The 18,913-nt window shown below is 38.4% G+C and overlaps 1 protein-coding gene across 2 annotated transcripts; it reads right to left on the bottom strand.

Moving 5' to 3' along the window:
* Positions 1-2,535: 2,535 nt before the first annotated feature.
* Positions 2,536-18,811, bottom strand: TTLL1 (TTL family tubulin polyglutamylase complex subunit L1). Of its 2 annotated transcripts, none has more exons than XM_021535493.4 (10): positions 18,742-18,811; positions 15,599-15,731; positions 14,186-14,394; positions 12,864-13,044; positions 11,669-11,803; positions 11,392-11,500; positions 8,357-8,500; positions 6,525-6,611; positions 5,254-5,417; positions 2,536-3,711 (listed from the first exon to the last, which is right to left on the bottom strand). In XM_021535493.4, exons 2-10 carry the CDS (start codon positions 15,709-15,711, stop codon positions 3,582-3,584), a joined length of 1,272 nt encoding a protein of 423 aa, XP_021391168.1. In that variant the 5' UTR covers positions 15,712-15,731; positions 18,742-18,811; the 3' UTR covers positions 2,536-3,581. The 2 variants fall into 2 exon arrangements, with proteins under 2 accessions (XP_021391168.1, XP_085426288.1); XM_085570162.1 differs by lacking the exon at positions 18,742-18,811 and adding an exon at positions 17,574-17,662.
* Between the last annotated feature and the right edge of the window lie 102 nt (positions 18,812-18,913).

Below are 18,913 nucleotides of genomic sequence, written 5' to 3'. Positions count from 1 at the left end.
AACAATAGGGAAAAAATCACAACTGCTCACCATCTGCAGACCCAAACCCAAATCAGACCTGTTGAGTAACTCCCCCAGTTTAGAGACTGGCTATGACACTCCATGGTGTGGAATATCCTGGTCAGTTCAGGTCACCTGTCCCAGCTGTGCTCCTTCTCTCTTCCTTTCGTGCATCTCCTCATGGCAGAGCATGAGACAATACAAAAAATAGTCCAGCACCTAGGATAAACACAACTTAGTAAAAACCCAAAACATCAGTGACATAGCAACACCATTCTTATTCCAAATCCAAAACACAGCACTGCAACAGGTACTGAGAATAAATTAACTATCCCAGTAGAAACCAGGACAGTTTAGTAATGATAATCAGAAAACCAATCTTAGTATATTAGAATTCCATGTTGTTTCAATTTTTGATCCTTAAAACTCTCTTTACATACATATGTTTTTCATGTTAAAAGTAAAAATATAATTAGGCCTTCAAACTTCAACCTCTGCAAAAAGCCTGTCAAGAAAAGGAAATGAGGAGAAAGCAGACTGATGTATATAATCACCAGACTATTGTTTTTAAAAAGAAAATGGAATGATATTGGGAAGAGGGTCATTGCATTTGCAGTGTCTTTGAATTCTTGTTCTTGAAAGAGAACATTGCATAATTAAATTCATGTTTAGGTCAGCAAGATAAATTACTAGTAACACACTAGTTGGAGATATAACTAAAATGTGGTATCAACATTTGAAATCTTAATTCTGAGATTATTTACGACATAGTCAAAGATTCTTATCAGGTTTTCATTTTCCTTTTTTCCCCCAGTAATATTTCAATGCTTTTATTTTGAGGTAATACTGATGATTTACTCAATATTTTGCAAATATGTTTCATCCTCAGGGGTTTGAAATATGCTTTCCCAATACTACACTGGGCCAGAGAGAAGGATTTACATGTTTAGAACTGACAGGTCTGCTACAAAAACATTTTCCGTATAAAATACTTATTTACAAATACTTTATTTTACTTAATGTGTCTGCTATACACTGGGACAGAAATCTTTGAAAGCAACAGCAAGATTTCCAGTCCTGACTTTTGAAATATTGAATCCTGAGGATGAAAGCTTAAATGAGCTGACTCTTTCTAAGGCAGCAGACACCCCCTAAACAATTACATAAGAATTTCCAGTATATTAGTATATTACATTTATATTAGTAATTTTACAGACAGTGTCATTACTATTTTGTGTCTAAGCTCTGGAGGCCCTGATTCAACTCACTGCCTACCTGTAATAACACCATTGCCAACAGAGTACCACCAACAAACCAGTTTGAAAAACAAAGATTATTTAGCTGCTATTATCAGTATTGGATCATTGTGAAACCACACCTAAAAGTATCCCCTGGATTCAGTCTCCATAGCCTTCCACAACAATAAATCCTAAAAACCCAGATCTGGTTTTGCTATCATGTTAAGCCTTCCTAGAAAGGAGTGCTACAGGTGCAATACAAGAATACCACAACACATCCTCTGTCCCAGCCACTACAGAAATAAATCACAAGCAGTGAGAGAAAGCTGCATTTTCTTTCCATCACAGCACCCTTGTTATGTTATATAATCATATGTAATGGAATCATACTATAAAATACTATTTACTACAGGCTCACAGACCCCAGGGCTGTTACTACTTCCCACTTTATCCCTAACAGGCACTTAGGGGTAAAACCGGAAACATCTGCCCACTAAACATCAGTAATTAAAACAACACTATGATGATTATGATGATTAACATATCTGACTACACCTCTACTTAAGAGCAGCTTGTCTGTCAAGGCTCAAATATACAAGACTCACAGTTAGGAATTGAGAAAAAACAAATCAACCCTCCACCACCACCACCACCACCACACCCCACACCAAAAAACCCAAACAGAAATCCCCAACCCCAAAATATGAGACCTGGAATTTAGGTGAGCTTTACCATCCTGCAGTGATCATCTTACCTTTCACTTATTTATTACAGGAGTCAGCTAGAATATGCTTTAGTAGAGGCCAATGAGAAGATTCGAAGCTGATGAAGAGAGAATCATTTAGATTTTATTGTAGTGGAATATACAAGATTAATGAAGATTATGCTTGGATTATTCAGCCTACAGATTTCATTCTTTACTGACAGGATAAACCCCAGATTCTGTGTAAGGGTATTGGTCAGCCCAGCCCACATCTGCCCTTCCTCCCCAACACAGGCTGCTCTTGCCAAATGTGTTCAGCTGTCCTAGAGACCATGGTTTGCTGCCCTCTTCTAGGAGGACCTTCCAAAACAGGTGAAGTGATGCAGTTGCAGGTGGTCTGATTTAGGTCTTCAAGAAACTAAAAGCTTTGGGAGAGTTAAACTTTACCAAAAAAAAGAAAAAAAAAAAAAAAAAAAGAAGGAAGGAGGGAGGGAAGGAGGGAGGGAGAAGGAGAATAAAACCAACCAATGCATGTTACCATTTATAAATAACCACCCAATAACTGGTTGAAAGTCAAGAGGAAGCAACAGCCAATCACAGACCCCACTAGTTTATTTATATGCTTTGCTGTTAGAAGACTGAAATACCCATTTTTAACTTTTGCTCCTTAGCTTTGGTAGCTAAGTTTTGCATCTTAGTTTTGGTAGCTAATCATTACAACTGTTCTTATCATAGATACCAGAAATAGCTTGCCATGTGCAACAATATTTTTGTTAAATAAAATATACAAAAATATACAGATATTTGACTTATATACATGCATAAACACACTGAGAGATTCTGGTGCAAATAAAGATTTATCATCAGCTTCAAGCAATGAGATTTATCACAGTGTCTGATTGTTCTGTCTGTTTTTCACAGACATCCACTATCTGAAAATAAAAATTAATGGCTAGTAAAACAGTCCATCAATATACCATTGAAACCCTCTCTCAGTCCATAAAACTTCCCACCTTTAAAGAGTTAGCAGCTCAGCACATACAAAGGAAATAAAAACCCCCAACCCTCAGCATATAAAGACTTGCTTTTCAATTTATTCATACTGGTTATAAATCAATAGCTGCACTAACTTGCAACAGCCTCAAATATGTGTACTGCTAAGTTTTTCTAGTTGCTCTTCTTTTACTACAAGACTCTCAACCACCACTGAGAAAATGTTAATGTTTAACACCATCATCCTTTTATAGAATCCACAGTTCATTTATTATAGGCAGGAAGGGATAGGCTACTGGAGGAAATAAATACTATCCAGAACAGCAAGGAGTTTCTTTCAGAATATGCATTTGAGTTGCCACCCTTATAAATAAAGTTCTTGATCATTACTGAGAATTTGTTTATACAAATCATATAAACATAACCGTATATACATACACACTCTGTATCTTTTGTTGTAATAATTATCAGGCCAGTCTATGTCTAGTACAGCTCCTGGGTTTTGAGTGCTTGTTTCACTTTTCAAAGGCTGTTTTGTCTTCATTAGTATTTCCTACATGCAATGCAGCAAAACACAGGGATCTGTTCCAAAACTTCAAGTTATTCTTGATGTCTTCCTACCAAGAGTCCAGCTGTTTTTTCAGTCATCACTTCCAAGTGGTCAGGACAGGCTTTCCTGACTCTCTTGCACGGCTTCCTTTGACCCCCGTGGGCTGCCCAGGACGAGCCCGCAGGTCGCGCTCAGTCCCGTCGCTCTGCGCCATCTCTTCATCGTATCTGCAGGTAACAAAACCCTTCAGTGCCTTGTGCTGCCACACAAACAGCACTGGGCCCTGTACATTCCACTTCTACATTCTATTCTGCTTACTGTCTAGAACTGCAGCTTGGTGCAAGCTGCTCTGCACACAGCTTCATGCAGGCAGAGCATGACATGCAGCTATGAGTCTGAATCTATGATTTTACAATACAGATCATCCTGAGACATCTTCAGCCCCTGTTTGAAAGAAACAAGTCATCTGGCAGCTTTAGTTAAACTCCTGAGTTTGTGAAATTTCGTGCTTGTGAAGTTCCCCATGTACTTCTGCAGGTCTGTGCTTAAGCAGAACATCAGCCTGCTGCCAGTTTAAGGAACTCCTGAGCTGCTGCTTCAAAGGGAGGATTGTTAGCTGCTGTGTTAAAACTCCCCTGTTGCATCACAGAGAGAGAAGGGAAAGAATGAGGTGAACTAAACAGCCATGTGATAAAAAAAAAAAAGCATCTGGGGACATGTATTTGGTAACACTCAACCACAGTGATGAGTGGTTCTGTAAATATCCAAATCCATTGTAGCCTCAGATAACTTCAGCATAAACTGACATTTCAGCTGCTATGCAAATTCCAAGCAGAATTTGGTTATAGATAGGTAATTGTAATGAACAAAAGATAATACTAAAACATTTTGTAGGAAAATCATAATATATACTTAGTTATACTGTTTTATAGGTATTCATAGCAACCATGTGTGTAACATTCATTAAATCTTAAAATCTTAAATATTAATTCAGATCTGATTTTATTTATATTTAACTGCTTTTAATTAATATAGAGAAAAAGTATTTAAGATGAGTATGAACTGGTGGCTCAGCTATGTACATAAAGTATATTCCTGACATATTTAGCAATTGGATTACTAGTGCTAGAGAACCTATCCTAACATTTTCTCAAAAAAAATGAGAAGCTGTGTCAGCAATATGGTATTCAAATCAGTGTCTTTCTGCATAAAACCAAGCAATCCTAGATAAATCTTGCAGACATTCCAATATAAAAATCTCAGTTTCCTTCATTTCTCTCCTTATAATATAGATTGAGGAATTTAAAAAATATTTGACAATTCTATTATTACATTCATTATTCACAGGACTCAAGAGGCATTATTTCTATGAATTGAGAGAAAATTTGCATCAAATAACTTTTAAACCAGAACCAATTATTTTAACTGTTTAAGTACCATGTATATATTAGCTTCCATACAATTAAAGTTCTGCACATGTAGAATACCAATATTCTCTTTGCTTTGGACCCTCTGTTCTAGCTGCTGGAAGCTCAGAAGGTGCAAGTGGGAGCTCATCAGAAGACATTCTCTCTGAACATGAGGCAAGGGAACTCTGCTTTAATGCACTCCCACCTCCAATGCAGCTCCAAAGAAATGAAGTGGCACTTTGTACCCATTTTTCATACCAGAATGACGTTTACCTTATCATTTTGGTCTACATTACACATCAAAAAAAGCGAGGTGAAAGAAAAACACTGGCCTTTCTATGAAACACTGATAAAACTTACAAGACTTCATAATTTCCCAGAACCTCTTTTGGTGGAGATTTATTCCATTTGCAGTCAGGAATTTCCCCGTTGGGCACAGCAATGTTAAGCGTGTCGTTAATAAGATTGTACTTCAAGATGCGATCATTAGCGGTGCTGGAAGTAAGAGAAGGGGAAGCATTAACCTATAAAAGGAAAATAAAACCAGTCAGTATCACTTTTTGGAGTGTTGTCCAAACAGCTGTGCCAAGTCTGTGTGTTCCTTACAGGAAATTGAGCCTTGGTGGCTCAGAGCACATCTTTCAGTTCCTCAGGCACTGCAAGGAATTCCCCACTGGGCATTCTTCTTTTTACTTAGACAGGAAAGTACCACTCTGTTAAGTGTCTGCAGTGTCAGCCTGAAGACTTCTGTTGAGATGAGATTCACCGGGGTGAATCAGACAAGATAGAATTTTTATTTCATTTTCTGTTTACATGGTTACAAACCCCATACATTTGAGTGCTTAAAATTTGCCCAGTTTACATGAACTGCTGTTACACACAGAAATCTATGTCTCTCTTCTGGGTAAACAACTTTTCTCTAAGTTCTTACCCGAGTTGTCCCCCGTAATATTGTGAGCTGGGAAGTGCTCTCTATTCAAAACACTACATTGTATATTGTTTTAATTAAACCTTGGATTCATTTAGTTCCACATTTATTTTGGAGAAGTGGTATCAAAATGATAAACAATTTTTTTTCTGGAGTTCACTTTAAATTAGATTGAGAAGGAAGAGGGATGGATAAAATTTATATTGAACGTACAAAGCTAAAGTTAATATACAAAAGAGAAATCTATGTAAAAAATGGAAGAGCTTTCCAAATATCCTACTTATACTTTGTATATCTCTTTTGCTTCCTCTCAATCTGTAACATTAAGGCCATGACAGCATTTAAAAACTAAATTTGATGTTATGCTCCATCAAGTCAATGCTCATTTTCCAGGTACTGATCCATTATTTAAAAGGGCTGCTAACATTCAGACTGCCTCTGCAGTGCAGTTGTATGGATGCACTGGATTTAAAAACCAAAACAGAAAGCCACAGACAAATAGAAACACAAAAAAAAAGGAAATAAAAGCATACGCTAGCTTGGTCATCACATGACCTATCTCACAATCCAGTATTTTTCTTAATCCACTTACCCAATAACCAAAAAATATTGTTTAAAAAGAGGACAGACCACATTGAAATCTACTTAGTTTTATTCTGTGAAATGCGAAGGAAGTTTTTTCCTGTATTTTATAAAACTTTACCTCAATTAGCCAGGGTTTAAGCTTGTCATCAATGATAATGTCATACCCATAGCACTCAAAGCAGTGTTTATCATTATTCATTACAGGCTGGGGAAAAAGAAAAGACAGTAATATGTATTAAAATCTACTCTTCAGTAAGTAACCCAATTACACACTTTCTTTGCTAGAAATCACATGATGACATTATGGATTTTCTGCAACACTTTTCAGTATTGTAACTCAAATATAAGCTTGCTAACTAGTAGGTTCAGCATTGCCTCTTTTTCAGAGACTGTATGTAAATATTTCAATACTAATGATTGCATTGATGCCAAGTATTAAGTTATGTTAATTTCCCATTACATTTCCATAGTGAAAATAAGTGGTTTTTATACTTTGCAAAGGTAATAACTATATTTAAAGCCCACATGCATCAGGAGAAAACAGAAATATTGAAAATTTACAGCTTAATATAATTGTGAATTCTTTAAACTTTAGAAAAGCAATTAAAAGATATTTCTTTTATTCTGCTGCTATAACTATGCAGAAATGTTAGGTCAAACAATTACAAAACACATTTTAAAATTTTAATTACTCAAGGTAACTATAACCCCAAAGTCAAGAGAGGCCAAGAATCAAGTTGTGCTTAGTGCTTAGATGTACATCCTCTAGAGAATCATGAGCTTTCCAGCACCTGCTAAACATTTGCAGTAAACATGGTATAATACCTTCTTCTATGTGAAGCTCATTAGATCTTTTAGAGAAAACTTTCTGAAGGTTTCTGAGATGTTTTCCCCATAACTAATAATGCAGCTTTTCATTTCTTCAGTGACTGAAAGGGAGGAGGAGGAACAAGAATCTAATTACATCTGCCATTGTCAGAAGGACAGAGGAACAAGAGATTTCATGCTCCATCATTTTCACCATTTCTCCTCTTCTAAGGTTCTGCTAACATTTGATTATATCCCTTTTCTTCTTCCAAGTACCTTCAACTATGATTGCACAGCAGAGGCCAGATTAAGCCATGCTTCCCTAGCTCCCACTGATCCTAGCTGCACGACCTTGTCCCTGTTTCTCCTGCTGATTCTGGTGTTCCTCTGCCCTGTCAGTGACTCAGCTTATTCCTCTGGCAGAACACCAAGCCATCAATAAAGCAAGGTGGTAATTGTCAGTGCACAAGTGAGCTGATTCAGCTCTAAATGGTGCCAGTACCAACCCAAAAGAGAGGACAAGATAATGTACTTGGGACCAGGAGAGTCCTTGGCAACACTGAGCTCCTCAGTTACCCCAGCTGACTCCCAGAGCGATACCTGCCCTGTAATGTCATCACAGAATATTACGTCAACACTAGAAAGTCACTCAAGCAGAGAACTGGCTGCTGGTTTTTTTTTTTCTTTAAACAAATTAATGATAACTCTGTGACTTGTGTATAAATGTGGTGAAAGTATGTTATGTAACTCTGATGAACTAATATCCTTAGGCTTCCTTTGATAAATTGTTCTCCAGAGATCTTTTTTTTAATTTGATACATTTGTTATTGCTGGAATGACGTCACACATTTTGGCAGAACTTAATACTATTCACAAGGGCAGTATCAAGTCATATAAAATAGTTCACAAATCCCTCAAGGAAAGCGATTTATTCACTCCTTCAAATATCCACAGACAGCTCAACCCACTCACTCACCCACGATTCAGTTCCCTCATCTCATGCGATACCAAGAAATCAAGAGATAAGAGAACTGCAGAAATCAGCATCAACACCATCACTCCAAGAGCAGAAAAGAGATGTAGGAGTCTGAATGGCCAGCTCACTTCCATGGTTATGGGAAGCCAGCAACTGGCAGCACTCACCGCAACAGCCTTCAGGGACTGCACAATGATCCAGTGGATTTCATCAAATAATTTATTGGTGACTTCCTTTCCGCGGGTGCTCTCCAGGTACAGGCGTAAGTTGCTCACTGTCCACTTGCCTCCATGGATATGGTTGTAATCATCCTGAAGAGTTAAGGAGTTCACTCAGTCTAAGAATCTGAAGCTGTTCAGCAGGTTTTTCTCATCTCCACAAAAAGTTCCCTTATATTTACAAGTACTGCTCTAAAAACAAACCTGGCTAATTGCTCTTGCAGCTTTATGAACACCTCAACTTTGAACTGCCCTCTACATAAACAATTGCTTCTATTATAGCTCTAATAGGCTTGTAACACACATCGTAAATCAAGTAAAAATCTTTGTTAGGAGAAAAAAACCTGGATACTTAGACATAGTTTTATAATAAAGTGTGAGTTATGATTTGGAAATAGAAGTTTTAAAATGTGAAAGGAAAGAACTGAATGTTTTGCTCCTCTGGGGATAAGGAATAAACAATTAATGAGCAACACGCTGAAGGTAGCTGTTGTAAAATACAGCACTTGAAAATGTTTGTCTGTGTTTGTTTATTTAAAGTACAACTTGTCTGTTCCCTGTTATCTTATTAATGGTGCTACTGATAAGAGTTACATTCAAGAACATCGTGAAATGTCACCTGAATTGTTTTTAAAAGTTAAAATTTTCAAGTAATTAAATACAAAACCCCACTAAGTGTTACTGAAACTGAACAGGGGGAAACAAGAGGTTACCTTATGTTGTCTTTCCAGAGGCTATCAAAGCTCTGCAATATGGAAAGGCACACGTTCAGCCCTCAAGGAACTCTCAGGACAAATGCTTTGTCCCTTTATAAAGTGTTCTCCTCAGAGCATTTCTGACAATTAATGATTGTATGCCTGCTAAATTACAAAACACAGAATGCATAGAGCAGAAAAAGGTTCTCGGAAGAACAAATTCTGTCATAGTCTAGGACAAGGTCAGAGAAGCATCTATCTTATTATTAGGCTTTCTCCTACAGCTCCCCCATTAGTAAATTAGGAGAACCGACTGTACAAATAAAGACCTGAAACATGGTTCTCAGGATTTGCTCCATGGGAAAAATGTCTTGAGACCAGATTCCAGCAAGGGAACAGAAATCAAAGTGTCAGCCCTCCTTGCCCTTCAGAACAAGTACTGAAATCAAAACAGATTGCAACTGGGTAGAGCTTTACACAGTCACAGTTGCTTCATTAAAGACATTAAAACAAAGTTAAAATAATTATGTATAAGAAGTATTGTTGTTTTATTTGTATTACACATGCATTTTCCAGCACCTAATCATAATTTTTATAAACTACTGACAGCTCAAAATAGGTACAGTTTTAGAAGACTAAAGCTGTACAGTCTAAATGCCTCTAAAGTTCCAGGCTCATTTAAAACACAACAAATGGGATGGGTAGCATAGCACATTAAACTTCCCTTCTGCCTTTCTGAAAAACTGAACACATACCAGTGGTTTACAATTTATAAAAAGCTTTTCAAATATTCTAGCAACAATTCCACATTCTTAGGTTGCTACTTCTATACCCATTTCTGTTGTCCTTTATTCTAAGTGACATCACCGCCAGGGTCACTTCTCTTATCTTTGGAAAAATCTTGAAGGCCATTCTTTAACTGGTAAAGATGGAAGGGTGCATAATAACAAGGCAGGTAATGTACCATGTGCCTCACATCTTCACTGGCAACAGCACCAGGATCTTTTCTAAAAGTTGTATAGGATCTGGTTTCACCCTAAGTAATTCTCAGTGTGTCCCATTTAACCAAACATGTTTGGAGCACTTCACAAATCAGCACCTGAGCAATAAAATGTCTGCAGTACTGAAAAATGGCATATTTGACCACTTATCCTGGTTTAGAACTATCAACATAATCATTTACATTGTTGTTACAGCAATATCCAGACAAAACCAGTTTTGTTATACTGCACATCTTATGGAACAGTAGCAGAAGAAGGACATTAAGCAAGGTTTCAACCTAAGATATACTGCATATATCATGTGTATTAGAGCATGTGTATACCTACATTAATATAATCACGAGCATATATGTGTGTGTTTGTCCTTATGTGTTATTTTCCATACCATTAAAATAAAGCTTCTGGCATTAGGAAGTGCAACAATAGAGTTTTAATGACTGTACCAGAGGTATGGTTTGTAAATCACAGACATCCGCTAAAAACACCAACAGGACAATTATCATCAAGTCATTCCCTGAAGGAACAAGGCTTGGGAAGTGACACTTTATCCCCATCCATGTCACCCCTGCCCCACTAACCTTCCCTCCCCACTGCTGAATTTCAGCCTACTCTGACATAAGGAAGGGCTATCAAAGCTCTCATGTTTCCACATGAGCATCAATGGCAAATTACAGTACAGAACTGCTCTGCAGGCAGAGCTCCAGCTCTGTCCATGCAAGAGGAAGCCACCAGATGGCCAGGCAGCACTTATTTATCTCAAGTTTGCAACTGCACATTCCCTTTGCTTCCCACAGAAGGAAGGCAGGGGCAGGAGGTTGGGGGAACACTGGAGGAACCTGGAAAGTCCTGTGATGAATAAGTGCTGGAAAGAAAACATTGAATTAACTGCCAGAGAGAGAGAGAAGGAAGGGGAAATGAGGAAGGGGATATTAAACCACTATTATAAAGTACATATCCACATGATCCAAGCTCATGAATTTCATTGTTCAATTCATAAGTGAGCATATTGGCTTTTAAATGAAAGGAGACCCCTGCTCTCAACCACTGTGAGTCAATACTGAAAATATCACACTCAATTACAGAGCTGCAACTCATTATCTTGACTTCTGATTTTTGGTTTTCTAAAATGTCTACATTCTAAAATATATTTATTTGTACGTGTAAGGTGAAGTATTTTGATTGCAAGAGGATGAAGAGTATGACAAAACCTTTGGATTCCAAGTTTCTGGTACAATTACAGAAAATCAGTCTTGCTACAAAAGAGCATCTAAGACATCAGCACACTTACCCCGTGTTTCTGAATGGCAACGTTTGTAAGATGTACAAACATGTTATCCAGTTCACTTGTACTTGGTGTGTATTTCACTGTGCAAAACCGGCAAAACCCAAGCTTATACCTTAAATGCAAAAAGTCATTAAAATGTGTTAAATCCCTGTGAGAAGCAAGGAAGTGAGCATCCTAGCATACCATTTACTGGTTAAACCTCCTTGTGCAACATGCACAACATTATTTTAACTACACTGGACATTATCTCTAAACAAAATACAAAGACAAGCAACCTTACATGTAACATCTCAGTGGACGATAGGTAGACACCAAAACATAGAGACGAAGATCAAATTTCTTCCCACCAATTAGTAAGGGATTGTTGATGTACAGTGAAATCACATAGGCTTCTTTGGAAGACTGAGACACAAACCTGAAAAACATAAACCATGTCTCACAATATGGTATTTGCAACAATACAATCCCTGAAGTCTTTTACTTCTTTAGAAGTAAATTTTGAGTTGACTGAAATCTTGCATCTTTTGCCAAGACAACCTACAACATTGTGGTGGTTAACAATACACACTTGGCATCAGGTCTTATATACCAAAAAAAAAAAATACTGTAGAGATGACCAAGATCAATTACCCATTTAAACTCACACAGTAGCTGACCAAACCATTCACAATGTAGCTCTACAAGCCAACCTTTTTCACTTGAAGAGAATTTAGAGCTTGGCAAGGTCCAGACAAGCAAAAAGAATGTAGTGCATTACCTTCATTATTCAAGGTCTTGTACTACTGGAATATTTGCATTTCTGCTTGGTGTGCAATTGCAAACCACTGTGAAAAGTTAATATAACTTTCAGATTGTGACATTCTGCACATTCCAATCAATCAGGAGGAAAATACTCAAATGATATTCAGCCAGTCACTTGATCACAGGAAAAAACATTAGTTGTGTGATCAAAACTCCTAGTCAGAGAAAAATATAAAGTTGCTAACCTATTTCACCCATTTGGAAGGAGATCATCAACATGACGTGTATTATTTTTGTTCCAAAAGGAAAATACATTTATTTCATAGAAATGCATTCTTCCTTTGTATAAATTTAAAAAGTGATTTAATATATATTAAACCATTATCAAAATTGCTGAGGGGAAGATTTTTCTCTTGCTTCCTGGTATTTAATACTGTGAAGCAGAAAAATTTCCTTCTGTGCAAGTTTTCCCCCAACAACTCTGAAAGCAATTTTATAAAGAATATTAATTGAACAGTTGTGTGTACGTCCTCATACCAACACAAGTTGTATTATAACCTGTTGAAGGAGGAAGCCAGATAACAACTGAGATTAAATGCAAACCTAACTGTAAAATGACAAAGCAATAATAATAATAATGGCATACCTTTCCCCATGCATCAGACAATCAGCAGGGTGATGTAGTTCACCTAATTACACAAAGTACAATAAAGGGTTTGGTTTCAAGAACTTACGAAGATGTTTTGCTGTCTCGAGACCACTTTTTAATTTGGGAGAGTTTATTGATTAGAAATATTCCTTTTCCTTGAGCTTTGCCACAAGGTTTCATAATCCACGTGCTGGAGGGATTCTTTCTGAATTCTTCAACAAAGAGATTATAATCAGCAGGAAGCATAAAAGTCACAGGAACAAAATCTGAATTAAGGAGGAAAAAAAAGGTGCACAATTGAAGACACTCTATCTCATAAGGCTATTGACACATAAAGACTAAAAAAGAAAAGGTTTGTATTTTCAGTTTTCCAGTCTGGCGTGATCCACCTTCATTAAGACTCATGTTGCTTTTTGTCTTGTTTACATACTGGTTTTTATTTAACAATTGCAAAATGCTGCACAATGCTAACTTCATAGAAATAGATTCTAATTCATGTGAATAGATTTTCTTCTTCCTGTGCCATTACAGAATTAGATAAGATTTCAACAAAACAATTAAAATTTCTCAATTTCCTCTATCAGCTTCCACCATTCTTGATCATGCTCTGTGCAGGCGAAAGTCCCCTTTTATTTCCATGTAACTCCCATTATTCTTATTTATTATATCTTATTCTCAACTCCTATTTTTCTTCTTTGCTCCCACACTCTCTTTTACCATGATTGCTGAAACCTAAAGAAAAACATTTTTCACTTTCTGCTATTAAATTATCTTCAATTCCATCCTTGAAAACATGCCTTCTTACATGGATGAAGTGTTTGCATTTCACTTTTCCAAGATGTAATTCAACTCCACCTATCTCACTCTGTTTCACTTTAATGCTTTCTGACCTCCAAACCAACTCCGCTTGCCTCATTCCTGATCTATTCTTGGTTTAGTTTTGGGGTTCGAGTTTCTTGTGGGTTTTTTTTTTTTTTTGTCTGGTTTGCTTTTTATTTTATTTTTTAGCAGTCATTATTAGTTCCCAAATTTCTCCTCTGAAGTGTTTGTTCATTCAATTCTGTCTAGAGCCTTCCTTCAAAAAGGTTTAGTTGTTGCTCCATTTCAAGATTTTCACATAATAAGTTTTTCATTTTTGAATTAAAAAAACTGTAACCCTCTCTCATATGAAGTAGCAAAGCCCTTTGGTTTCAGCACTAACCTAATTGCAAAGTATCTTAAACCCACAATTTTCCCACTCCAAAATAATTTTTGAGAAACCCCAAATGAATCAAACCCAAAAGAGTAAACAGAGCACTTCAAGGTAGCCACTTTAATGTCATAGCACTCCAGAGGTTCAGTGCTTCATGCATAAAAAAGCTGGCTCTATTCCCATTAGTGACTCTCTAAGAAATAAGAACAACATACCCAAATAAATATATTTCCCATTTTCATCCTTTTCTGCAAGAGGACTTCCTTCTTTCTCAAGTTCTTTTCTGTATCTCTTGATATTCTTTACCATCAAATCTTTTCTGGTCAGTTCATAGTGGTTTGGGAAATGATTGACAATTTGGTCATCAGAGAGGCGGTAACCGGTTTCCACACTGAACACATTCCTGATTGTTTGGACGCTCATCCTAAAACCAAAGACAGACACCAAGTGATTTCTCTGAAGAAACACACCTCAGGATGACAAATTAGAGAACTTTTCCCTCCAATTTCTTCATCTTTTCTCTCTCTCTCTCGTTTCTCTCTATATTTAATATTTTGCTGCAGCTATGCTCCAACATATCCTGAAGTTCTATTAACAGGGCAAATGAAATCCTGCTGAAGGCTTAATCAGTCCCTCTGTCACTACTGAAACTGGTGCAGGGCAGAAAGATGACAAGTGGGTCCTACTGGACTGTGGCTTGTTGATAGTCAGGTCAATCCCCGGCAGGGCCTAAAAATGACTGAAGTGCACCCAAATACTACAGAATCCTCTCTCTAAATCTGTTTCTTCACAATCTTGAAACTCACCTTTCCTCTTCAGAAAAGCCACGAACTCAACCTCTTACTGACTGCCCTGCTACTTGGATTACAAAGGAATTCAAACATATTACTTGAAAACTGGTTAAGTGATCTTGCTAAAAATACCTGTGTTGTTTAGTTATATACAGATGAAAATGCTGCAGTGGCAGTCATTAAATCAGTGATCAACTATATTTTTCACAGAAGATAAGAGCAGGGACATAAATGCAAAGAATTTTCCATATTATTTCTCAATGTGAAAATTTAAGACTATTTCCTGAATGCCAGCAATCTGCTACATTATCATTTCAGGAGGGAAAAAAAACAACAAACCTAACCCAAAACAACAAAACACATCAATTTCCATGAGTGTTTCCCCACTCTCCCAAATACATTCCAAAGGCATGAGCAGATTACTAGACTCCTGCCCATTTAGATTCCTGTCCATTTAAATAAGTGGCTCACAAAGGGTATATTTGGCAGCACAAACTGCCATGTTGATGTATTTGAAAAGATTATCATAAATTGCTTGGTTTATTTAAAGAATATTGTTTCTGCCCATTAATAGATTACTGCATTCTAGGACAGCACTTCATGGTCTTATAATAGACAAACAACAAACGAGAAGATTATTTACTCTCCTCCTTTTACCACAATCTTGATCTAAATTCTCATTCACTCTCAGTATTGAAATGTTGAATAATTAGCCTGGATAGAAATCATTATCATGAAGAGAAGGAAAGTACAGTTTATTACAGAAGCTAGGACTCTGGTAACAGGGCAAGCTTCCATAACACTGATAAAAGAAATTGGCAGTTGTAGCATACTTACCAATAAAAATTCCAGTCTTCATTTTCTGCCACCTGAATCCATCCTCTTTTTTCAAAGTTGTTTATTAGAACAGATTTTTCTATGTCAGTTACCCACTTTACTTTTCCTGCCATTACCCTGAAGTGGAATCAACCTGTTCATACAGAAAAGTTTAAAGTTGAAAACAGGGGATGATACAGGGAAGTAAAAGCAGAAGAAAAGTGGCAACTAGAATACACTTTCACATAAATATATTAGTTTAAAACCCAAGGAAAATAACATCTAGGCTCAGACTGAAAACCTGCACTTCTCAGCTGGACAACTGCACATACTAGTTTTCATACTCCCCACCTTTTATAAACAGGCACAAAACCTTCCCTTAAATATATTACTGATAGAACCTCCCTATTCTACACTGGGTAATGTTTAAAGAACCAATACAAACATTGCATTGTTTCTAACTTAGGAACATATATTTTTGCTTTGTTTTGAAGCAGGAGAGTTCATCTGGATCACATGGTGCCTTTAGCATAAAAAAAAACATGATTCCAAGAGAAATCTCTTACATGCTCTATCAACAATCAAGATTTGCAGTACCTCAGGGGAGGGAACTAAAGTTACTGACCTTGCAACTGATATCATTAAACCCTTACTGGAGGATTTCCCTAAACGTCAGGCTGTTGGAAGAGTCCTTCCAAACTGCAGTTCAGCTCCTGACACCAGATGTCACTTTCTGCACTGGATCTCTCACTTGCCCAGGCCAGCCTTTGTTAGGATCACTCGGCCATTCTGGCAGGAAGGGACCTCAGCAAGTCTCCCTGCCCAGCCTCCTGCTCAGGGCAGGTTAGCTACAAGGTGTGGACAGTTTGCTCATTTATACTTTGCCCATTTATGTTTTGAAAAGCCCCGAAGACACAGCACAGCTTCTGTGGGCATCCCATCCCACTTCCTCACTAACCTAACAGGGGTGGGGGTAGGGGGTGGCTCTCCCTATATTTATATTATTTTCCCTACATTTGTTATTGTTACTTACATTACTTTCCCAAGAACAAAACTCACCGTGCAAAGGAGTGGGAGAGAGCTGGGTTATCACACAACCACGAGCAACACCATCTACTGGCCCTTCTACATGAAATTTTCCATTGAAAAGTAAATTAAAACATAAAATCACCTTTACTAAATGTAGTAATGTAATTAATGAATGTTAATTCAATTTAATGTTAATGCCATTTCTGCAAGCAACGTGTTGGACTGGAATCCAAGGGGTCTTCATCGTCCAGGACTAGAGATGGAAATGTGCATTTGCCACCAAGCTCAGGCCCCTATTGCTTCTTAATGGGAGGTATAACCCAAATAATCCCACATAGAATATTTATCCTGCCAAATCCTACAAGGTCAAAATGTTTACTAACAAACTTCAATTTTAGAAAGTTTAGGACACACATATTTTTATTCATGTTGGTAAAGGCATCTGAAATTAAGCTTAGCTAGAAAAGAGTACACAAAGGCTCAGGGTTGGTCTTCTTGGGTGTGCTTTTATAGAGCCCCTTGTTCTACAAGGTCATGCTCCTTCTCTAGGTCTTCCACATATTACCAGAGTGAAAGTAAATGAAACAATTAACTTATTTGTACTGAAGTTTGTATAACCCACAATCAGTGACTCAGTAATACCACACACTACCTTGTTGTGGTTTTAAAAATTCAGGGATTAGTCTGTTTGCAATACAACTGTCCCTTCAAAAGGAAATGCATTAAAGGCTACAATGGTGTTAACCAACCACAATGTAAACTTTTCAAAAGGCTTTAAACCAAATTTCTTCACCAAAATTCAAACCTAACATTATACCTGTTTCTCTGACTCCTTGAGCAATTTACACACAGGAAGGTGAGCTAAAATTAAGCCAAAGCTAAACACTGGAGACAGCTTCTACCAGAAATCAAAAGAAAAATTACAAGAGCACAATTTCTTTCCTGTTCTGGGATTTTGGTTCCTCACCTATACCTCCTGCTACAGATGGATTGAAGGCAGACTGGAAATTCATCCTTGGTTTCTGCAGAATTAAATCAATCTCAGATGATGTTTAAGCGGCCTGCAAACAAAATCTTCCAATTTTGTACAAATTGATCACCGAAACCCACAAACAAGAACGCACAACAAATAAAATAATTTTAACACAATGCACTTTTCTAGAGGAATCCTCTCTAATCTGGAAATAGGTATTCTAGATAACCCAACGAGATTGTACAAGATAGCTACACATTCAAACCTCTGGTCAGCCAAGATCCTTAGCTTCACAAAACATCAAAGAAGAGCTGCATAACACAGCATATCTGTAGTAAGTCAAATCCTTGCCAAGACACCAGAGCTCCTACTCAAGAGCCAGCAGGCATATGACAGAGGCACAGCAGCCCTTTCCTGCCCAGACTGCTCCCAAATTGATGAACTGAGATCCAGAAGCAGCCTGACTGGCATCACTGCCACTCTAAGGAGCCAGAGGTGCTGATGGCAGACTTTCCACACTGCAAAATAAAGGTGAAGCTGTGCCTCTGGCACCCGACCCAAAAAATCTGTTTCCTTCCAACAGTACAAAATGTAGCTGTGCTTCATTATTAAGTTTACTGCTGGAAAATCCACTCTGGCTGTGCCATCAGAGGAGGCCAGGAGGGCCTGCTGCGAGATTCCCAAAGAGTTAGGGAGGAGAAGGAGCCGAGGAAGACTTTGGAAAGAGGCAGATGGCTGTGCGTGCGCGGGTGGGTTTGGGGGGATGGAGGGGTGTGCATTTCTGCGTGTGGGGTGTTTATGTGTGGGGATGTGGATGTGTGGGGTGTTTATGTGTGGGGATGGGGATGTGTGGGGTGTTTATGTGTGGGGATGGGGATGTGTGGGGTGTTTATGTGTGGGGTGTTTATGTGTGGGGATGTGGATGTGCGGGGTGTTCATGTGTGGGGATGTGGATGTGCGGGGTGTTTATGTGTGGGGTGTTCATGTGTGGGGATGTGGATGTGTGGGGTGTTTATGTGTGGGGATGGGGATGTGTGGGCTGGGTATGTGCGTATGGTGTATGTAGGACAGGTACGGGGCTGTGGAGGAAGGGGATGGGATGAGGGATGCGTAGAGGGGCTGTCGGGGAAGGGCGGACACCCACAACCCACCCCGCGCTCACCTGCCGGCGGCAGCACGGCCGCCGCTCCCCTCAGCCCCGGCCGCCCCCGCCGGCCGCCATCGCCCCGCCCGTTCCGCCGCCGCGGGGCGGGGCCGCCGGCGGCCATCTTGTGTGCGGGCGGGGCGGGGCGGCCGCGCTCCCCTGAGGGACGGGACCGCCCCGGGCCCCGCCG

Source organism: Lonchura striata, chromosome 1A (genome assembly GCF_050655825.1).
Source record: "Lonchura striata isolate lonStrDom1 chromosome 1A, ASM5065582v1, whole genome shotgun sequence".
In the NCBI taxonomy this organism is placed as follows: Eukaryota; Metazoa; Chordata; class Aves; order Passeriformes; family Estrildidae; genus Lonchura; species Lonchura striata.
This window is presented reverse-complemented; position numbering and strand designations above follow the sequence as displayed.